Raw genomic sequence first — 24,699 nt, 5'->3', positions numbered from 1 at the left:
ATAGTATTTTATACACATGGGATAATTGTTGCTTAAAGAAGAAGCAAGTAAGTCCCAATATTACAAGATTTTTCAAACTCTGAAATAGTACTGTGGGAATTCATAAAGCTTCCTTCTCTGAAGTATGCAAAACTAGACTAGACAAAACAATAAAAATTATATTGAAAACATGGTATTATAGTATGTCCTTTTTCTAACTCCTATAGAAAAGCAATTGTTGATCCTCATGCACTTTTTGTCATGAGGAACAAAGATCTTCTGTGACTTTGTTTTAAAAGGCTAGGACTATCTTGCCATTCTGGGAGGAATCAGGAACTTCTAATGAAGTTAGTTAGCTTTCAGGTTAATTTATTAACATGGTTCTGATCTCAAGATAGCTGCAAAACCAGTAATATTTTGTATATAGAGTACATTGCACATTCATTTCAAACATCTCTGCAAGTACTCCTTAACACACAGGTCAACATTAAGAGCAAAGTAACCATTATTCCTTTCCTTTCCCTTTTCCTTTCCCCTTTCCTTTCCTTTCCCCTTTCCTTTCCTTTCCTCTTCCTTTCCTTTTCCATGAAGTAAACTATGGGACTGTAAATGATTTGCAAAATAAACTGAGATTAAAGAAAAAGTCTACAGTTCATCACAAACATTTAGATTCAAAGTAAAGTTTGCACATCCTTGGCTTGTTTCTATGCCATTATATATTTCAAGAGAACAATTTTGGCATTCTCTCCTGTTCAAAACAAAAGAAGTCTAAATGGAGAACTACTCTTACCTTTTTTTCAGTGCAGCCTCCATTCTACTATGGATATCTGTTCACTTATTGCTAACACATACTCTCCTTCTTAAATCTCCTTTCCCTCTTTGCTCACCTCTGGCCTGACTTGTATTGGGAGTGAGGGAGCAGAAAAAGGACATATTGCCTTCATTTGTCTATGCAGCAACTGAATGGCCTTGATCCTTGGCTGAGTTCTCAGAAATGACCATTACATGAATTGGCAAACAGAGAACTATGCACAGCAGCAACAGTAATCTAATAGTTATTTTCGTTCCCTGTGAAACAATTAATTTCCTAAAGGAATAATAATCCTGTAAGAGAAGCTTTAGTGATTCCATATCCTGCTTACCTAATTACATATTTTCTTATATGTAGTGGAGATCTTGGTCTTCCTGGTAGATTACTAAAAAGCCCTATGGGGCTATTTCCCTTGTGGTGGATCTATCAGAACAGTGCACTGCATTATGTGACAAATCTTGGAAAGTTCCTACCCAACTGAATTGTGCATGAATATAACACTCATGAGGGCTGCCCAAACAAGGGCACACTTTCTGTTATCAAGAAAAAAGCTTTAACTCAACTTAAGGACAACTGGGTTTTCACACAAAAATAGCTCCATATTCTGCCTGTGTTAGAGAAGATGGTCAAGGAATACAGGGCTAATCTCTGTGAGGCCAATGAATCAACATCCTCCCTTTGCCAAAACCATCTATAAACCCTTACAAAACACCATGGTGCATAAAACAATCATGCAGTTTATCTGATGGAGATAAATGTCAGATGTTTCACTGTCCCACCCACAACATAAGCTGTTTCTTAACTAATGGCAAGATCCTAGCAAGGTTTTTTTATTAAAAAGGAAACATTTTTCTCAGCTTTTGAAGCTAGTAAGAACTGTGTTTCAGAAAGTTTATCCTGGCAGCTGAAAATGTGACCAGAACAATTCTGAAACGGAGTAGAATGAAATGAGAGATGGATTTTTTTTAATTGTTTCCATTGTTATCTAACTTCCTAAATAAAAGTAAAATATTTTTTTTTATATTTTACAGAGTTTTATTTAGACATTTCATCACTATTGTCCTTGATGAAAACTGGAAAAACCTGTTTGACACCTGGATGTTTCTTTTGTCTGTTGCTCTCTAACGACCTTTAAAACAAGCTTCTTTTCTGAAGTTATTCAGAGTAGCTACAAAAAAACGAGGACCCACAGGTTGTAGTCCACACCCATCAGTACATAAGAAGTTCCTTGTGAACTTTGACGGGCTCATTCAGACACTTGAATACTCCCATTACTTACATTATTTCTCTAATTTTAAACATTTTTTCCCCTTATGTTTTATAAAAACCTTACTCAGCAGGGTTAAAATAAAATAAAAAGGTGATTCGCTTACCCCTAGAGGATGTGTTCCCTTTTGGAGTTTGTTGTAAGGGCTGTATTTAGGTTTAGGTGGCTTCCCAGCAGCTCTGTCTTTGTGCCTTCTACTGCTTATGTGCTGTTAAAATACATTCGGGAGGAAAAAAAAAAAAAAAAAAAAAAAAAGAAGAGAAGAGTGATATTTCCTTCAGACATCATTTCAGGTTCTGCTTTACACAAGGGTGCTCTAATATGAAGGCTACCACTCTCCACAACAGCATGACTTAGACTAATTCAATAACAAATGGGAATAGGGCCTCACATATTGGGACTGTGATTTTCCACAGTGCTCAGTTCAACTCTGCTTCCACTGTAGTAAATGATTTTCTCACCTTTGTTAACTTCAACAGGACCTGAATCAGGTCAGAGATAGAAGCCTTTGAAAAATTTCTCCCTATCTCTATAAAGCACCCATCAAATTCAATCCACTGCTGATACAAAGTTTTGGAAGAATATTGGATAGTAGAGCATCCCCTATTCAAGGGAGGGAAGAAGGTCACAAAATTGTTTAAATCCCTAAGAAGCCCAGACATACTTTTAAGATTTCAGCTGAAAAATGGTTACATATCAAACTGACAGTGACACACACAAAAAAAAAACCACAAACAAAACAAAACAAAACAACAACAAAAAAAAAATAAAAAACCAAAAAAAACCCCCAAAAAAACACCAAACCCAAACAATCACAAAATCCTTTATCTTCTTCGTAAAATATATGAGATTTTACAATAATCCTTCTACACAGGCTTTATTGCAGTATTAGATGTAAGGGACCTTTTCCAGAACTAGATTTTTACTTTGATTTTCATTCTCAAGAGAGTTCTTACCAAAAAAAGACAAAGAATTGGACATTTTTTTTCCCTGAAAGCAGAAGACAAGTATTGCTATTGTCCATTAGAGAATATATCTCCATTCTTGTAAAGTTCTTTAACAAGTATTTAATTCCAAAAGGCATACAGAACTAAAATAAGCATTTCTCAGGAAAAAAGGCTTTGTTCATCTGAAGAATGACTGAACATAACTGAGTGCAATCGCAATTTAGAGGTCATGCTTCTCAGTTACAGAGTAACACGGATAAAAAAATATTACAAATCCTCTCCTTCCCACATTTCTAGGCAGGTTGTTCAGTGTCTTGTGAAAATACTGGCTGCTCCCACTTTCATAGCTTTGTCAAGGTAAGTACCATGCAGTACACTAAACAGCAGTGTTCATTAGCTCATGACAATTATAATAATCTAAAGACAGTTGTAACATGTTGCAGCTTACAATTTCTATAACTCTTCAAGAGACGCATATAATCAAGAGCTTTTGAAAAAATATATTCTCTTCAAGGGGAAAGCCATATCCAAACCAAAACATACAGTGCGAAAGACAAGTACAAAGGGCAAAATCTGTAAACTCCATTTGGATGTGAACTGTTAGACTGACACATTCTGATTGTGTTGCTACTTTATCACCATGAAAACAAAGAACAGCCAAGGATTCAAACACTGCAAACTAGCTGAGTACCTGTTTCAGTTGTGTCTCAGAGTTTACATGCACATCACATATTTCACAGTGAAATGTTTTGTTCTGAAGGCCTGTGTTTCCTTTATTCACAGGTCCTTTGCCTTTTACGCCTGCCCGGGGAAAGGCTTTTATGGTTCCACTTCCATTCCGAGCTTCCAGCATAGTTTTGTGCTTAGTCCCTGGAGACATTAGAAATGGGAAACAGAAACAACTTTGACAATTTGGTTGCATTCATTGTTTTATTTTCTTTTTAAAAGAAAATCATATGAACCTCAGCTTGATGCCACGTGCTGTGCTTGGAATACGCCTATATCTGTCTGTATCAGATTCATACCACTGTAACAACATTTCACATCTGATATTTAATTATTAAGTTACATATCTGTAGGTAATGCACTACAACAAAGCAGCCACACCAGTAAGCAGTGGCACAATAAGGTATCCTGATGTGAAGTTAAATGGGTGTGACTTTTCTCATTAAGTCCTGCTGCTAATAGACCTGAATTGTAGTTGCAAAGGAAGAGTAATTTAGCTATTAAAGATGTAGTTGGCTCTGATTTGTAGTCCTCCTGAATGGATTGACAAACAGTACACATTAGGTAGCTTACACTTAAATCTATAATTAATTGATTAGTCTCCCAATCAAAAAAGGGGAGAGGTGTCTGGCAGCAACCTATGGATCTTTAACGGCCCCCTCAGAAACCAAAACATGTGAAAAACAGACATGTAAGAAAAATTCACTTGCACTGTTTATTAAAATAAAGATTGGATAGAAAACAATACTGTCCTGTTGTTTTACTTTTATTCACACCATACAATTTCTTACACTGTTGACTTCCACGCAGGTAGTCTGTGATGATAATGGACCACTACCATGTACAGAATTAGTGTTCCAGTGATAATTGTTGTATGCATCCACATGTACACTCTTACAAGCATGCATGCATGTGAGCATACACAGAGTTTATCAGCATAGACAGCAAAAACTTGGAGGGCTGTGTTTCAATATTCAGAATAATGTTTTGGCTCTCATCTTGAGCAGAAAAATGTTTAATACATTAAATGAGTGCAGCCCTATGAACTTGAATTTTCACCAGTTGAAGATCTGGCATACAGCAAACACACCTTTCAAAACAGATTAGGCTTTGTTTCTCATGAATATGAACAAATTATAACTTCATTTTTAATTTAAGTGGATTCTATAGACATGCTAAAGGTGTGTATATATATATATACATATATATATATATTAATTACATCATAAGACCATTGATCATGTTGTTGCAAATATATCATCACTGTCTCTATGTTGCAAACCTATGGCTCTCTACCTGTCTCCTAACTCTATTTACCCTGATGGCAGGTAACCCCTGATATCCAAAATCATGAGTTTTTCTGTAGGACTGTTATATGTGATCATTGTCACCATATTAAATCCTGAGATCTTTTAGCCCTGTTCACCACAAAGACAATCAATAAGATGCTTAGATTAGTGACTGTGAATGATGACTATCTACTACTGGAACTTATCGATGTTACTAGCTCTAACAACAAGAAACAGCTTAAAAATTAAGAAAGATGGAGGTAAGCAGCTACCCATTCAACTCTCATGCAGCAGTTGCTATTAGCTGATGAAAACATAAGAAAAAATATCCATAATTTTAACAAGTTATTAACAGACAATATGGAGCTAAGAAGTCTAACTCTCATCATTGAACTCTGACTGACTGATGCTCCCTCTTTCAGCCTTCATCTGTTAGATTTCAAACAAAACTAGTGGTATTCATAGTCAGTTTGCTAGCTGGCACAAACAAAAGTATGCAAACTCTGAAGACCAAAGGTAATGAAGCATGAGCTGTCATTTGGTTCTATAAGATTTGGAAGCTGCAGAAGCTAAAGTGTAAGAAAATGGGTAACTTGCATGCAATAAAATTCCTTTCTTCTCTCTTTATGAAAGCCTCTTTGCCTGTCATTTTTATTCTTTAATAGTTAATGAATTCCATGTAATTGCCAGTTTTCTGCCACCTCTTTGTCCCCTGCTGCAAGAGATCTAATCTATTCAGGGGAAGATAATTGCAGAGCTCTTGAGACAGAAGGAAAAAAAAAAAACCAGAAGAAAGCAAGCACTGCTCCATCTCACCACTGTTGTGCGCCTCCAGCTGCGAGGCAGAGTTGACAGCGACTTTGCATAGTGAACAGTACAGCAGCCTTTTTGCTTTTTCTTCCTCAGTCTCCACGGAAGGGCACGTGGTGCTGCTCGTGGCTGTCGTAGGGATTTTCTCCACTTTAGAGGTGATTTCAGTTGTCATAACGCTGCTCTTCCGGATTTCCACGGTTGTCGTCGTTGATATTGCTGGTGTCCCTGTGGTAAGGTCTGTGGGCAAAGGGAGGAGATGGAAACAAACAAACAAACAAACAAGTTGTGATCTTTGGCATTTGCTTGTTTGTATCCTAATGCTGTAACCACACAGAGACCCAAATCATGCTGGTGATGGTTTGACTAATGGTAATGAACTAAATCTGACCTTATTCTTTGTATTTTCTGTGGTTACAAAACACAGTACTTCCATACACTGAAATGCCACATATTCTGTCTCCTGCAGTCTGCTAACACCCAGTAAATACAGAATTAATAAACTGAAAAGACAGGCCATTAAGACTGTACTGTACAACTGAAATACAATCCACTAAAGGAGGTTGTATAAATTCCCAGTACAATAGGCAGTTAAAAATTAATACACAGCACTTAAGACACATAAACTGTCATAGTACCACAAAACACTTGTGTTGATTGAGTAGCCGAACTAAAGTTTTCACATATAATATGTACTGTAATACTGTACTAATAAAACTAAAATTGATTGTTCTTTGTATCTGATAAAATGTTAAATAGATACTTCACTTGATATTAGCCAAAACTAATATTAAATGAATGAAGGTAATAATTAATGCACAGTATACATTTAAATATGCATTATTATTATCAATTATTAAATAATAAGAATAAATACTAATAACAGTAATTAAATATACAACATTCTATACCTGAGACGTACACAAACACTAATAATATTTTAGTTCTGCATACCAGTAGCATGTTTGGAAAAACTGTAAGCATGTTATACACTTTAATCTATTTGTAATCCTAGTGCTTGCATCTAAGAACTTGTGCTTTTTCTGGAGTTTTCAAATCCAAGAGAGAGAAAATACGCAATGATATTGTGGTTTGAATACAATATACATGACATTTGGATATGGCAGTATCCCTTGGTAGTTAAGTACTTAGCAGAGTAGAGAACAGTAAGATCCAGCATTGAGCCAGTGGACAAGATGGCAAATAAGGGACAGGAGAAGGAGAGAAGGGACAGGAGAAGGAGAGAAGGGACAGGAGATGTTCTGCCTTTGCAGTGTTGCATTTTGTCATATTCAGCCTAATAAGCAGCAGCTTCCCCATAAGAAATCTTAGTTACCTTACTGTGATATTCCTGAATTGGGTACTTTCCAACAGACAGCTCATTTTGGTTTCATACATCCCTTGGTGTTAGTGGTGCTCAACCTGTACTATGCTTTATTCATTGCCATCTATTAGAGTAGGCAAAATAACAATTCTTTTGCTTATGGATCTCAGTGTGTGCTGTGATGCAGGAAGGACACAACTAATTGATGCTGCAGAGGTGTGTTTTAGACTAAAGCTGTTCAACAACTTCATTAATGAAGAACATGCCTAGTAACTTAGCAGACAATAGCAAAGTTGGAGCAAGGGCAAACACACCAAGAAACATGACCCAAAACAATTTTAAGGTATTGGAGAAACAGGCTAGAAAATTAAATGCTTTTCAGTAAAGACAATCCCAGGAACCCACACTGAATAGGATTAACCTGATCTATTAAAACAAGATGAAGAACAATCACGTCAGTACGGCTTTTACGGGAGGTTTCTTGTTTGTTTGATTTTGTTTTGTTGTCTTTCTTTGTTTGCTTTTTCGCTAGTTTTACAGAAAAAGCTTTCAGCAGCAGATAAGATGAACACTGATCTCTTCTATCATCATGCTACGAAACGTGGCCCCACCATATTGCAAGTGCAAAGTGAGAGATTTATGAAGTATTTTTTTCTCCTCCAAGCAGCACAGGACGTCCTGTGTCCAGCCTGGGAACTGCAACATCAAAAATTAACAATTACTTGCTTTGTTGTTCTTTATCTTCCCTAGGAAAAACTGAGGCCGTAAACAGAAAAAAGCTTAAATGATTGCAAATTTTATTCTGTTTCAAATATCTGACCTCCTATGTCTATGTTGGTCTAATTTCACCACGTAATTATTTTAAAGTGAAAAGAAAATACAATCAATTAGGCTAGTCCTTTCGAGGGTATTTTGATAAGCATGCATGTAAGTAACATTGTATATAAAAATGAAATTAAAAATGGTAAATGTCATCAGCACGTTCCTCAACTAGCAAAAATGTAAATGTTCAGAGCATGTATTCTAATCATATACCTTTCAAAAGGTGACCTATATTAAAACATTTTATATTCCACTAATGCAAATGCATTAATGACATCAAAACATACACAAGAAAACCCTCCAAGTTCACCATCTAAAAGCCAAGACACACTTAAAGATGCAAAGCTGCTCCTCCTCAGATAAACTTGAGAATTATCTGCAGGAATCAAGGGGAAAGCATTCTAAAATATGTCAAGTAAGCTTGGAAAGAGGGAATTAAAATCCTCTTCTTACCAGAACTTCTAACCTAACCAGCTTGTATCTCTGAATACATTACAGCGTTGCTGCCTCTACACAGTTCCGTGTCCTAAAAACAGCGTACAGCATTAAAGGTATAAGGGATTAAAAAAAAACACATGAAAAAGCAAACAGAAAAATACCCAAACAAATCACCATCAAAAAGGAGGAGGAAGGTGTTTGAATTGATGCCTTTAAGATTGGATCAGCATTTCTTAACATTATATTATGACAGTACTTTAAGAACTATTTCAATAATAAATGATGTAAAATCGAGCTGGAAATTCAGTCACAATCAAATGGAAGATTTGTTTCTGGTGACGCAGGTTTGCAGCACTGTGCTATTTTCATTCCAGTGGCCTGCAGCAAATATTCATTATTGCAACTGTCACTGCTTGGCTTTGGCATAGAAGCTAATTGCTAATGTTGTGTAGAACTGGACTCCAGAAGCAAAAAAGGGAACACTTCAGGATTCACAATAGTCCATTTCTGTTCCTTGTCTTAATATAGCACCAGAAAAAAAAAAAAACAAAAACCAAAAACCAAAAACCAAAAACCAAAAAAAAACCTAATCTTTGCTCACTGGCAAAATCAAAGATTTATTTTAACAAGTCGCCAAAGCCAGATGAAAAACATTCTGTGAGAGTTTACTCCTTTGGGTAGTACAGATACCACAGTTCAATTGGAAAACTGCAAGTTTGTGATTAAGGTCCTCCTAAGTAAGCAGGATTACTACTAGACTCATGAATTTTCTTGAGGCTGAAGAAACAGTAAATAACAACTCATGTTTTTCCTCTGAGTATGTGAAAGTCTCACTGATCAGTTCCTGCAACTAAACATAAGAATTCCTTATCCTGAAACTATAAATAGACACAGAAAGAAAAGTGCTCTGACTTCAAACAAATCACAACTATTTAAGAGCCTTTTTCTTCTTCCAAAATCTCAAGTGGCATGCATTTAAAAATATCTGATTTAACACATACCCATGCATTCTGGTCTCATTTAAATAAAACTTTTTGTCTTTGATAAAAAAGGATTGAGCATTTGGCCCATAATGTTGTCCAATAAAAAACAAAACCAAAACCAAACAATATCCCCCTCCCCAAACTAGAAAATACATTCTTTCTCATGAGAAACTGAACTTCATATGTAATATTTTGCTATACTGTAAGACCTCTTAGCATTGCAAAAATGCTGTCAGCTGGGTCACTTTTAGTAAACCTGCATCAAGTAACAGAATGCTCCCGCATGGGTGCTCAATACTGGCATGTTCAAAAGAGTCTCAGCATATTATTTTCCTGCCTACTAAGAATGGGCACCTCAAGCTTCTTCAGGTTGTTTTGAAAATCCTGTGCCCTGGGTCATCTGTGGTAATTACATTTGAAGATAAGATGTGATTTCTTTCGAATCTATAAATATAACAGTGGAATATATTAAAAACAAAGCACCATCTCAAAAATAACTCTGTGACTGACTTTTTTAATGCTTGGCTGACTTTCCGTACTCATACGCTAAAACATAAGCATGTGTGCTAGCACGCTGACTGGCCCTGGCACTTGAACAAAACACTCTGAGGAACTTTGACTCAAATGTATCAGCTCCTCCTCCTTTATATGTGCAGAACACAAACTTGCATATTTTGTGGTTGGTTGATATTTGGTCCATTACTATATATTGTACAGAAAATTCCTTCGGTGTCGTATTATGAAAATTCTCATCATTAGACTTAGTTTTACATTCAAAACCTGGATTCAATCTATTTTTTATAGCTACAGCCTTCCCAGAATGGCTATCTTTTATTTGGAGAGTCAGAAGTATATTTTTAGAACTTAGAAGGACCCATGTAATTTTTCTGCAAGAAAAAACTAATTACAACAGCACAGTTTAGAGAGTTAAGTACCATACACTGCAGTCTTTTTGGTATAAAAGATCAGAATGTCTGATTGACAGTTGTGTACTTCATTACTTTATGATAATACCTCCTTCAGTGAAGTGACACAAAATATTGGAAATCATTATATTTACCTGATCTTTTACAGGATGGATGCTAATTAATATGCCATAATGGAAGAGTCAAGAGCTCTGAAGTAATAAACAAGGCTGTGTATGACAAAACAGGAAAAGAATTTGAAATTTTTTTATGCGCTGCCTTCTGTTTTTCTTTTTCTGAACACTAACTATTCACCTGTTTTCTTTCCCTTTGTCTCCCACTGACCTGGCTTGTCAGTCACTTTCTTGTTAAGTCCCTTGTTTATTTGCATTGTCTAGGTGTCTATTATGATTGTTTTTGATATTCAGAAAGTGAAAGGCTGAGTGTTTCTAAGGTATTGCCCAAGCCTTTCCTCAAATGTACAGAACAAGTACTACCGAGAAACTGAAGGCCTGCAAACTTTCCCAGGACTGGCATGAAAGCCAAATACCAGGAATTTTCTTGCTTCGTAACTGGAGAAGCAATAACCTCAGTATTTTGACCAGTCCTTGTTTTTTAACAAATAAATCACATTATATAGAATGCTTATCACTCAGAAATAAAGGATGAAGGAACAAGTGGCTCCGCAATTACTGGTCTTGTTTTACTGCTGCCTCTGCTCCATGCTTCTTGGTGACACACCTTGGTGGTAAGAGCGAGGAGTGAGACAGAAAACAGGACATTTGGTGACAGAAGTTGTCCACAGTGAGAGCAAGAGTGAAAAAAGTAGCAAACTTCACATATTTGCTCTGTGGATTTTTTTTTTCTCTAGTTAAAAGTCAATTCTGCCAAGTCCTAAACTGACCTTCCCCAATAATTAGCAGTACACAATTTTCTAACGAAATTATACCTCATTTTTACTAGCAGTTCCCTTGGTTTAAAGCACAGTTCATTAATCCTGAACAGGATTAACCACAGAGGGATGACTGCATTCCTGTTGAGGTTAATTGAACGGAGCTGGCAGCAACAGCAACAGCTGGGGGTAAAAGGCCTGTGGAAAGGGAAGGAGGAAGGTACAGAAAAGTCACACCATGTCTGAGTTTTGGGTTCTCAGGCAAACATATAGTTGACAAAAACGTGACTGGAAGAAGACAATGAGGAGAAATCATTTATTTTCCAAGTTATTTTAAGCAACTATTGGTGATGACTGTGTTGGGGTGCTAAGCTGTCCTTTCTATCGTATAGATTTCTCCCCAGCCAGGGAGAAGAAAATCGGCTTTCACCAGCTACAAGTGAAAGGGTCCCTGTGCAAGGAGCAGCAGGGGGGAAGAAAGGGCTGCTAGCTGAAGCTCCTCTTGCCGCTTAACTAATGAGACTTCTGTAATGAAAAATTCAATTTGAAACCAGGACAAAGTGTTTGTTCAAAGGATGGAGCTCACAGTCAATTGCAAAGAAGATAAGATAACATGTTTTCTATTTTGACTCTAACTTGAAGGTTATACATAAGGCAGGGTGTTAGATTTCACTTTGATAGTTACATTTTTATTTTGGAGGCTGCAATGTAAACCGTTGCTTTTTGAGAAATAAAACATGCACATGGTGGTTTGATCACAAATAGAGAAGGAAAGCTGTACTATCCTATACATAGGTCTCTCATGTTTGGCAACATCAAAGGCTATGCTGGCAAACTGCCACCAGTTTTACATCTGCCCATGCTTCAGTATGTATTTCCCAACTTTTAAGTAAAAGCAAACACAGTCAAAAATATATTTGTAGTTTATCTTAATGCATGAGCAGAAATTGAGCATCACTTGAGTTTACCACCAGTACAAAACAAGGAATCAAACACAATTCCTTAAAAGCTGAAAGCCAACTAAAGAAAAAGGTTCTGTAAGATATATTACAGTAAAATGAATTTGTCTTGAATGTACCTTTCTGCAGCACAGAGGCCAACATGTGCACAACAGTCCCCATCCACATTATTAAACTCTCTTATCTTCCAAAACAGGTCAGCTGCACATGAATTGTCTGTCATTACTTGGCTTGTATTGAACTCCAGACTCTGCCCAGGGGTATCTGGGAGATTTAGCTTTGGCCAGAAGTCATCCAGAGACTGCCATGGCAGTGGAAATGAATGGATGGTTGTGTTCCCATGTCCAGGAACACCCTTGGCACCATGTGAATCACTGCTGTAGACAGCAGTCCAAAATACTGTTTAAAAATAGGCCCTGCCTTGCTACCAAGGTCTAGGTGATATGAATTATACCTAGTCAGCACTGGAAGCAGTACTACCCTGAGGAGAATTCAGGGAGCAACCTTTGTCTGTGACACTAGCAGCAATGGCTTCAAAGCATTACCTCCCCACCCAAACACCCATTAGGGCTTTAACTCCAGCCATGTACCTGGAAGAACCAATTGCTGTTAGCGAGGCCAGTACGTAACTAAGATTTAGTGTCTGCCTGCTTGTCCTACTGCCCCTGCATGCCTGCCCCACAGAGATGGGGCAGGAGGCAGCAGCCAAGCTGTTCTCTTTCCCCTTGCATTATCAGCTCTCACGAGGGAAGTGAGCTTTGAAAGGGGCTCTCCTAAACTCCCCTTCTCTTTAACAGAGACGCAGAGCAGACATAGTCCGGGCTATACACTACGGGATACTGAGAAGCATTTTTCACAAAGCAGGCAAGCTGGCAAAGCCTTTTTAAAACTTGATATTGAAACCAATTTACTGTGGAATCTCTCCCCCAGCAATCTGCCACCAAAAACAAAGAAGTGCGGAGAAGCATTAATCACTGGCAGAAGGAGAGAAAATTCATTGCTTTCATTAATCAAATGGAACAAGGAAAGAATGAGTGAACTGCACTGCAGATTGCATAGAATCACTCTCCATTTTAAGCAGGGAGTTGATTTTTTTTTTTTTAATTTTAAGGAAGTTGTATGTCCTCTTTTAAATCTCCATCTAAACTTTAAGTTTCAAACCAGATTTATAGTCCTAGAACCTAGAAGTAAATTAAAATAACTGGAATCCAACTCAGAATTTCTGAGAACTCTGACTTCTGACTGCCCTCGTAAGTGTAATACCTCATGGCATTCTCCTGTCTTGAATCCAGGAATAATTAAAGCTATTCCCTTTACAGCAGCTTACTTCCTTTACTGGAGAGCATTGAGCTAGTAAATCTGGTTTTGGCAATACACTAATGTTGTGTCTAACATAGGAATTGTCAGAAGCTATACAAGCATCTGTTGTAACTGTATAACTTTTTTCAGTGGAGTGAAGGCAGGGAGAGCAGTGAGAATACACACATTCTTTCAGACATCTGTCTTGAAGTGCACTGTAAGTAGAGCCTGTAGCAGATGTGTTGTGTGGACTGATCAGCAATGGATTCCTTACAACCACCTGCTCTTCTATAAATAGCTGAGATACCAAACACCCAAATTTTGGAGGAACAAATTTCACAAGAAATTGATGAGAGAACAGGAGATGGTAAAGTTATTATCCTTAGTCTTTAGAGTAAATAAGTGTTTTGACTTTTCTGCTACTTAATTTAGATTTTTAGCAATCCTCTTCAGTCAAATGCTTTTACAAGCAATGTTTCCTTTGGCTGACCACACACTGTTGGTAACACGTTTCATAAATTCAGAGGCACATCCCAAGAGTGGTACTCAGGTGAGTGTCAGGGAAAGGAAATCTCCCAGTTTCTGGAAAGTCTGCGAAAGGATCTTTTACCACTTACAATCGCAATTACTATGATCATCTGTTTAACTTTCCTTCACATCTTCAGCAGGTTCCATCACCTAAAATAAATGTTCCTACTATTGCCCACATCCCCTCTCCAACTCAACACAGGTCACTTCTGGACTAGGACTGAAATAAAGAGCTTATGAAACACCCTGTTTTGTCATTACAATTAAGAAATTGAATGATATTTACAAAGAGTTGCACTAACAATCCAGGCCAGCAATTTCTAAATAACTTGCTGTCATCATAGTTCTTGGCCCTATTAACAGGTTTTGTTTTGCTTTTTCTTGCTTTTTTTTTCATAAAACAATTATTTTGTGCAACACCAGCAGTCTTTGTTGGCTATCATGTGCCAGTCTCTCCTCTGCCTTCAGGCAGCCTGCTACCAACTGAGCCATTAGTTTGTGTTAGTTGGCAGAAACAACATGTTAGGTAAACGACAGTGAGGCTGAATGGCTGGTCCTGGGATTAGGCTAAGAGCAAGAGAAGCTTGTCTTCTTCAGTCATTTAGTGAGTTCCCACTCATCAAATTTTCTTTGTCAAAAGAGTCTGAAACCATGTATTTTGTCTCTTGTGATGCCCCCGGTACATCCACACATGCCCAGCAGACCGCTTATCTGTGCGTTGCTGTTTGGGATGCTTATTTAGCCAATACCATAATTTCAGCATGCAAGCCCTCCGCTAAAGCAAAATGGAAGAAGTGATGCTCTCTTAGCTCAAAGGTGTTCTTCTGGTGAATTATATGTCTTTTACACACAAGGAAACAGCGAAAAACACAAATGTATTTCATAATGCCATCATTCATAGATATCACTACTATTGTCAAGCTTATAGAGTCAAATACACTATTTGATTTAACCAATTACACATGAAACAACAATGGTTTTGCACTTTAGGACACCAAGCTATCAGAATAGACCTTCATAAGGAAAGGACTGCTCTTAGTTTGCAGCGACTGAAGAAGACAGCAGCTGCGTATTAATGAAAATTAGCATCAAAATGGCTGCACAAGACTGACTAGCTTTAGCAAACATTTGCAGAATCTCAGATGAGGCATTTGATTATTTCTATGCTTTGGTGTTCTCTTTTATGTTCTCTTGTAAGGCATTAAAGGCCTATGTTACCTGGAAAACTAAAAGTAACAGACATTAATACTCACAGTAACATAGTTAATTCATTAGATGGTTTTGTCCAATACTTGCAAAGACAAAAGTTCTGTCATGTTGAGTGAAGGTAGCTACATTGTAAGTGGTGTGAATCTCAGGCAATTAGTTACGGGCAAAGTGAGAGCTACCATCTGTTCAGAAGAAACGTCATGGAGGGACATTCGAAGAAAACAGCCCTATGCAACAGGAGCAGAGCTGCTCATAATTGCAAACTGTTCGTGCTAGTTCTGTAATGGTCAGTCTTTTCACATTTTGTTTTCCAGTAGGGGAGGATATTAATAAGCATAATTACAGTTTTTTATTAATTTCTTTGGTAAACCCAAACTGTCATTCTCTACATGTGTCACATTTTTCTTTGTATGCAGTTCTTTCCCTAACAACATAACACAGTAGCAACAGAAGTGGTTTCAGCTTCCCTTCTAAATGTGGCTGCAAATACTGCAGCACTTACAAGTTCATACCCTAGCTCCCTCTGTTAAATTTTTTTCCTTTCTTGTACATGACAGTTATTCAGACACCATTAGATCTGACATCATGCAGACCCAACATTAGCTCTTAGCAAAGAGAAAGAGAGAAAATAAAAGTTCTCTTTAGGAACATGACATACTGTACTGCTGATTCCTTAGTTTTCATTCTGTCATATTTCTCTCCTAGGTACATTTTAACAGAGAAAAACATAAGGAGTCTATGAAAGCACCAATACAGGCCCAAAGATTTGACAGTTGCCCTCATTTGCAGCTATTTTATGAATAACTGAATGAATTTTTCACATTCATGTTTACACGATGTCTAGTGGAATAGGTGCAATTTGCCTGCCTCAATAACCTTTCAGCCTTTGTTAATGATCATGCAAGTTTGAAGTATTGTACATCTGCAACAATTAGATCAGCATTCCACAGCCACACCTTCACTCAGCTTAGCATCAATAACTTTTCTTTAAAATCCACTTTTCCTTCAAAAAAATAATCTTTTTAGCAGTTGGTTATAATTCCATCGGATCTTATCTCAATTCCAGTTCAAAGGCGGACTGAGGAGCAGAATACACAGAGAATGGGGAAAAATAGTACCAACTGGAGCACACAATTAAAAACAATAATCCAGAATAATTCTGTGCAAAGTCTGTGAAATTGCTGGAGGTCTAGGTTGTTTTTATGATGAAGAGTGTATTTTACCTCCTCTTGATTACTCCTCCTTAATAACTAGCAAATAATAATAAACATTAAAATCAAGTTTTTCAAATTTTTCAGAGGAAACCTGCTGCACTAAAAACCCAATTATTTGCATTAAAAACATGGAATTAAAAGCTGAATTATTTGCATTAGTTTTCAAAAATCTTGGAAAGCAGTTGTAGTATGACTGCATTAGTAGAATCACAGCAGCTGCAACAACATACTTCTGAACACCCTTCAGCTTCTATAGCACCCAGTACAAGAACATTTAAGCACCTCCTTAGCACTGATGCGGTACATTAGATGTGTTCTCAGGATCTTACGGTTGCTACCATAGTATACAAACAAAATTACAAATGGGTTTAAATAGGAAACCTTTGCATCACACAGCAGTTTACAAAACTCAGCACAGTTGTGAAAGATGAGAGCACTGCTCTTCTGAAAGAAAACTTCAAATATGCCAGTCCCTGAAATGGCAATACACACTATGAAATGCAAGTGTCAGCCTTTTAGATAACTTCAGTGTTTTCATTTATGAAAATGAGAAATGATTAATTCGCAATGTAAGGAACTTGGCCAACACTTGCACAAATAGTTTCCTTACATAATGCTTACGTACTATCCATTTGGCAGGCAGGTAGAGAGCTCACTTAGCTCTCCTCCAGAAAACCTGCATAATTTGTGACCTTGTAAGCCAAATGTTTCTATCTAATGGTATTTTAGGTACAGTCTTAGGAGATATGGCTATACAGATTTTTTTTTTTTAAATTTTTTTTTTTTTTTTGGATGAGTGGGAGACAAAAACTGGAAATTGACCAGAAAAGAAAATACTGATTCCTCCCTCTCAAAGCCTCTGAAATGCAGATCAAGTGAATCTACACATCATCAGATGTCTTGATCCATGACCATGAGAAAAATGCATTAACTTGTAAAATGGTAAGTGTAAAATGGTAAGATTTTTTTGTGAAATGGAAAACAAGAAGGTGGGGAAAATGCCCAAAGCAACAAATCCAGGCTTCCACTACCATGAAAACATTAGCAAAAACATTGCTGCCTCCCTCCTCTTCAAAGGGCTACACATTATCTCCCTTCCCTCACAAATTAAAAAATGCAAAATCAGCATGAAAATAATTATACTAGTGAACCCAAATATATAATATTTATAATATATGACATTTAGACAAATATTTTTCCAATAATTTGAAAAATGGGTGGGGTTCGAAGCATTTGGCCTCAAATAAGCCTTCCACCAGTTTTCTCAGAAAGCTGCTAAACTGTGCACCCCAAGAATATTCACTATACAGCACACAGATAGCTAATCTCCTGCATGTCCAGGTAATAGTGAAAGCACAATTTGTAATGCCTGTGCAGTGTTCACACGTATGTAGAAGAAAAGACATTTCCATCTGTCATTTCCATGGCAGGAATTCACATTGGATAAGCATTCAACTATCTGCTTCTCCTAAAATGAATTGTGGCGCCAAAACCAGCTGAAGATCAGAGTAGACATGACCGAACTTGTTAAATCTGGAAAGTGTGATTTCTATGATCAGTAAAATTCAGCAGGAATGGAGAGTCCATAAGTCAATCAAAAACATCACAACTCAGAGATGACAAGCAGTGCTCCGAAACTATGTTTTTATAAACATGTTATTAAAAACTTCAGACATTTTTTAGAAGAAATTAAGGTGAAGTTCTAGCAGGTAAGCAGTGTAGCAATCTAAACATGATTCACATCAAAACAAGCCCTTCACTCCTTCTATCCACAGACTATACTTGTTAGTATAGTAGAGACGATATTCCAACACTTCAAATGATACAGCAGGCAGTAGAAGATGAGGCTTTGAGATCATAAAAGAACTCTTAGAAATACAGTACAAAGAAGATCACACTTCCCAATTTTACATGGTGAGGCTAAAAATTCATTGAGGTAGAGTGGAGCCATCATTAGCTATGAGAGCAAAGCACTGGGTACTTTTTTAATATAAACAGACCTCAAAGATATAACTGCTTCTTAAGCCCTTCACTGTATAAGGCTATATTTTAATATTGTTTTAAGTTGCTAACCATCCATAGCACTTACAAAGGCAGCTTGAAACCAAGTAAGGGTAGAAAACTCAAAATGGAACTCTTGAAAGCCAACAACCATCACAGTTTCCTACTTACATTTCCTTCTTTCAAAGTGGATTTTTTTTTTTTAAGATAAATACATTTGAGTATTTGTGTTTTTTTCTCCATGATGTTTGTTATATAGATAGAGAATATATAGATAAAGTGCACCCTTTTATGTCGTGTCTGTCTACTTTTCTACTTATAGGAGAAGGCAATAAAAAGCCTCATATAACAAGCAAGCAACCAGCCACTTAAAATCTCCTTACTGTCCATTTCAATAGGTAATCACCATCATTTTCTCATCAGGCTGTAACCTTTTATAGCTCATTGACAACAGGACTTAGTTATGCCAGAAAATATGATCTGGATTTAAATGCCTTCTAGTCTTTGCTCTTTTGGGACCTAAAGACATATCTGACAATAACTGACATTCCAGTCCCATATTAGTTAAGACTGTGACTGCATGCAGGTTTCTTCTATCACATTTTCTTATGCAGAATCTCAGAGAATTTTCCCAGCTTTGGACAAACTGTGTATACTGATTTCAATCTTCCAATTCTTCCATTGCATAGTTTGCATCGCAGTTTACATTTCTAGGTTAATTACAGACACATAAGCCAGGCCTTTTTCCTCTGAAGAAACAGTCATAACTTTAAATCATTCAGTGCATGAACTCCAGAGCTACCAAGCAGGCTTTTCTAATGTGTTAATCACAACTTAGTCAACTAATCAATGTATCTCTCTGCAGACTAAAGTTTTTTCCCTAATTCTACAAAAATAAATGTGATTGGACTGGAAAGTATCCGTGCTTGGTAACATCTTTCTTTTTGTGACTTCAGGCTGTAACAGCTGTTTCAAATGTCAGCAGATAGGGCAGAAATTAAAAAGGATAGAAAACATGGACAGGGGAATTGAAGATCCAACCTATTTGTCTAATGCCAAGAAATCTGCAGATGGACAGTTGATTATCAATTCTTTTATCTAAATTTATTAATACTTTTAATCAGTCCAAATGTGCAGTTGCCACAGTGCCAAATGAGATGAGTTCGATAAAGATCTCTTCTGTGCTCTATGGGGATTCTGAAAAAATGCCACATAACAATTGACAACCCAGAAAAAGCAAGTTTTAGCAAAATATTAGAATAAGCAGTGTTTTTAAAAAGTATTTCTGAAACTAATCCTGCTAGGCTTTATAGAGGACACCCATCTAGCATTTTCTCCTCAAAGATATAGCTTATAAATGAAAAAACAGGCTTCTCATTCCATTGCACATAGGTGAAAGTCTCTTGCAAGCAGATTACATCATTTCTTTGACTGCCAAGTTATCCTTTGAATGCATTTCATGACCTCAAGCATTCCCTAACTCTTATCGACAGTAATCACCAAAACTAGAGAAGTACCTTGTATGATCTCATTTTTTCTGACTTAGTATGACAGATTACTGCAGTGTTTCTTCTAAGTTTGCTGGTAATACTGGCCTAGGACATGACATAATCAAGTCCTCCCCAAAGCAATCACTAGGAGTGATTGCACTCCGCAATTACTATGGGCTGAATTTGCAGTACCAGAGTCCCGGTTACTTGGCTTGTTTGTTCAAATGCAGGTTGAGATGACAAATCACAATTTTTCCATATGTAACACCAAAAATGAAACAAGAAAAATCACTCCTGCAACAGTGAAGTCTATGAAAAAGTCTCAAAAATGCGATTTTGCAGTAGATCTCTTCCACAAAATAAAAGTCTGTTTTCATCTTTCCGCATATTCTTGTATGCCAGATTATAATTACTGGAACTAACCAGTTGAACTTAACGGAGGCTGACAATACATTTAGGCCTAAATTGTGACCTACCTTTTCTTAAATATAATTTCTCATACCTGTTAGCAAAGTCCATGTAGTTCTTTATATGTTTTTTTCCAAAACAAATGCTTCAATGATGTTTTTTTCTAAAAAAAAAAAATAAATAATGCCAGCATCCATACAATAACGAACCAATCCGCATGCACAATGGAAGGGAACAAATGGCAATTTCTGTTTTCTGTTTCAAACTTCCAAGAGGTAATGTTTGCATCAGCAACAGTAAATCAGATGAGTTTGGGAATTATGAAAAATATCTCAGCAATGTTCTTATAAACTGGAAACATATATTCAACTCAAAAGTTTATCTACTCAGCCTTTAAAAAATTTCCATCAACCTTGTCTATGTGTACTGTTTTTTTCTCTTTGAACTTTAAGGCCCTTAATGCTTTTTCCTTTCAGATTCTCTTCTTTTTTCCCCAGCCTAACAGCTCAGTAATTCACAGGCTGCTGCTTTATGACCAAAGTCTCGCACTGCACTGGCTTGTATCACCAGTATCAGCAGCTGCTGTTAAATCACCTGTCAAATTTGCAAAATTCTCACTCAATTTATCCTGAATGTCAGAATTGCTCTATTTTGTCCGTGTTTCTGTTCATGTTGTTTACACAAGGGTTCTGCTGGGACCAATGGACGACTAGTCAGAGCTTCATGCACAGATGATCCTTTGATACCAACTGCCTCCTCACTAGGAAGTGGAGAATGCAGTAAAATTCAAATGTAGGTTGATATTTTATCTACTATGCCGCATGAACCATTGATTCCTGTATGAAGTAGACAGCTTTGTATCTGGAATATCTAACCAGAAATCCAACAATCCAACCTATTGTGCAGGTATCTTACAAATTCATTATTTACTGTGCAATATACTTATCTGTTTCAGAAACAATTTTATCACTTTGCATATGTGGAACAAAATTGGCTTGCATGTGCAATATGCCAGTTTCTATGAAAACCCATTCATCAGTGTAGATCTGACGATGATACTAAAATCTTGCAAATCGTACAGAATTTCAGCCCAAAAATGATGGTCTTTGATGCAACATTTTCTACTCCAGGCCAAAATGCCTAGACAGTCAATGAGATCTTATGAAAACTATTCTCATCAGTTACGGCGGTTGCATGAGGTCTCTTACAGCTCTGGAACAGACCTCCATAATAACAGCAGTATAGGGATTTAAGGGATGCTTTGGGTCTGAGGTTTTTTTCATCCAGATGATAAGAGCAATTCCACAGTTCCTCATACACAGAGGCACGCACACACCACAATGTTTTAATACTACTAAAGAATGTATACTGCTTCCACAGCGCAGTCTGTTGTGCAAGGAAAGCAGTTTTCAGTCACTGACAGGGATTTTCACCTCCTGTTAAGTACAATTTTAGCACTTTGAACACGCACTGTGCTGATGCGAAAACCTCTGTAATAAAATGCGATATTAAGTATGTACAGTGGCTCCATTTGTGAATCCGTCTGTCAAGGACACACCATACTGCTCACTCTGTGAAATACTTAATTGTTTACCTGCATGAAGAAAATATTATTTGATGTTGTTTTAAATAACTAAATTTTTGTCTGGTTTTATATCTGTGGATCAGCTTGCCTATTTTCCTCTCAAAATCACTGTTTTACTTTGAGCACTCCTGTCCACATACATAACAGCATGAGTTAACCCTTCCACATTTGCATGCCTCTGACCTTTTAACCAAGTTTAGGACAAAGTTTCAAACTGCTGTATTAGCAGTAGTAGCAATACCTATGATAACTATTTCTTTATTTTTCAGATTGAAGTATTGACCATGATACTGTAAACCACTGTTTCAACAAAAATAGTGCACAGGTATGGTGCAGTTTGGAACATAAACCTCTTTCTGTACCAGGCATTGAACAAAATGGTTTGATTTTTTTCTTCCCAGTGATGATGATGAGCTGCTTCAGCACTTGGTGACAGAGGGATGTCCTTGCTCATTTTTAGGGGCACACTCACTGAGCTCTGACCTTCTTGACAGAAATGCATCAAGCCTACTTTTTACAAAGATTTTGTTTTGTTTTGTTTTGTTTGTTTTTTGTTTGGTTTGTTTCATTGTTGAGAGATGATGGGTAATAGGAGGGGTTTTCTCATGGATAAGGAACAAAGTTGGGGTTCTGCTGCTGTACCTACACCAAAGTAGTATGAACTCTGAATAAACACTTCTAAGGCTAGGAAAAGACAACTTTCTTACACAGACTGTCCCAGCATGTATACATAGTACACTCAGAATGTACCTGTATGTCTGCAGCATCATGGAAAAAGAAACAAAACAAACAAAACAAAACAAAACAAACAATACAAACCAAACAAAAAAGAAACAAAACCTGCTAGAACATTGTTCTAACAGGTTAGACCTTAATTCACACAATCTAGTTTATACTACCAATCTTGTGTACAAGACTTTGTAGGACTTACGCTGTCACCTGAGAATATAAAGAAAATGTGGAGGTAGGTGTGCTGTGGGTGTACAGAGGAAAAACCCTGGAAGGCTATTTAAAAGAAGCAGGCTTTATGGAGAGATTTTAAGAAGGAAAGGATATGGGCATTATCTACCACATGTGAAGAGACAGCTGTTCCAAGAATAGAAGTTAAATATAAAAGCAGACATCAAAATGGCACGGAATTAGACAAACGAATCTCCTAAAAGCAATCTGCACAGAAGCCCAGGGCTGCGAGTGTTCAACAGGCAAGGAAACAAAGACTTAAGAATGATTTTCTTATTTTGACAGAAAGCTTTTGATCACAGACTTAAAAAACACATACATTTCTGGACAGAAGATGTTAGTGTCACATGTTCAGCTCCACTGTTCAGGGAAGGAATATCGCACAGTGGCAGAGCTAAAAATGCTGCTCACTATTGTGTCCACTGACAAATGTAAAATACAAGAACTCCATTTTGAAAAAAATATTAACATTTCCATGAACTTAAAAAATAAAAACACTTCCCCAATCCTATCCTTGCCTCTATGTTCATGAGTTGCAAACACAGCAGGTATGAGAATTCACATTTTGACTTCCTTTTTGAGCAGTACTCAACACACTTCTAACTACATTCTATGATGATTTCATATCGACATGTATTTTGTCTAGTAACAGAATGATTAATCTGACCAAGAAGATATCAAGATCATCAACAATTTTCACCCATGAATAAGTAGACATTTCTCTATATAGAGTTTTCATGGATAATATAAAGAAGTTAGTAAGTATTTGATACTGAACATTAGGTATAGCAAGATAATTTGCTTTCACAGTCCAAAGATCAGGCACATGTTCCTTGCAAATTCACACAGAAATATGCCTATCATTTTAGAATGCCTTTTTTAAAAATCAAGCTCTCAGGTGATAATTTAAATGACTTATAAAGACAAAATAGCAGGTGTTTCAAGCAATAACTGAGCAAAATATTTTCTGCGAGATAAGTAACAAATGTTGTAAAGTTAATTTGGAATTAATCTATCACAGTTTTAGAAACTTCTGTCCTGCATCAGTACAAAAAGAAAATCAAGCCAGAAGTGGTTTAATGGTCTATAAATATATTTCTCAGGTGAAGGTAGAATAAAAACCAGTCATTAATGGATCATTAAAAAAGCAGAAGTTCTTTGATGGTAGCAACCACCTGAAGTAATTTTCCTCAAGATTACACTTCTTCCGCACTGAATACATCAATTATTCTATCTAGACAGCAAATCTGACTTAATTACCAGTTCTCATCTCAAGCACTGATTTTCCTCTGTTTAGAATAGGGAAAAACTTCTTTGTTACCCAAGAAGCAACCTAGTGGACTTGTTGACACAGATTTAATGCATTGGAACAGAAACTTTTATTCCCTGCTTAGCCAAAAAGAAAATTTAAAGCATTTTGGAATAAGATCCAAAATATTTAAATAATATCTTAATTGCAGAAAACCGCACAGATGAAGTTATTAATATAATTACAATTCATAGATATTTCAAAAAAGTGAAAACTCCTGACAAATTTTTGGTTTTTGACAATTCAGAGAAATGAGCTATCCTTTTTTTTAAGCTATTCCATTTTGAAATTAGGTGAAAATTGAATCTACTTAAGTACATGGAGCGGAGGGAATTTACTTAAGCAAGGATTACCAAAATGCTGCAATAATATTTCAGTAAATGAAAAGGACACACGTTTGAGTAAGAATCAAAGTATCTTTCTGACAAGGCAATTCAGCAGGTCTTTTAATTTATCAAATAATTTATGATTATCTTGGAAAAGAAAGATTAAGAGTTATTCTAGGGTGATTAGAAACACTGAAAATAAAATTCCAATTAAAACT

At 36.7% G+C, this 24,699-nt stretch overlaps 1 protein-coding gene across 4 annotated transcripts in view; it reads right to left on the bottom strand.

Annotated features, from left to right (window-relative positions):
* Positions 1-24,699, bottom strand: part of ZNF385D (zinc finger protein 385D) — a 422,321-nt gene that overhangs the window by 6,079 nt on the left and 391,543 nt on the right. For all 4 annotated transcript variants that reach the window (XM_065831194.2, XM_071804956.1, XM_071804957.1 and 1 more), the window contains 3 exons: positions 5,836-6,069; positions 3,696-3,874; positions 2,164-2,265 (listed from right to left, as the gene is read on the bottom strand). In XM_065831194.2, the coding sequence (XP_065687266.1) occupies positions 2,164-2,265; positions 3,696-3,874; positions 5,836-6,069 (515 nt within the window). The remainder of the gene's footprint in view (positions 1-2,163; positions 2,266-3,695; positions 3,875-5,835; positions 6,070-24,699) is intronic.

The sequence above is a fragment of the Patagioenas fasciata genome, chromosome 2 (assembly GCF_037038585.1).
Source record: "Patagioenas fasciata isolate bPatFas1 chromosome 2, bPatFas1.hap1, whole genome shotgun sequence".
NCBI lineage: Eukaryota > Metazoa > Chordata > Aves > Columbiformes > Columbidae > Patagioenas > Patagioenas fasciata.
The sequence above is the reverse complement of the archived record's forward strand: the minus strand, read 5'-3'. Positions and strand labels throughout refer to the sequence as shown.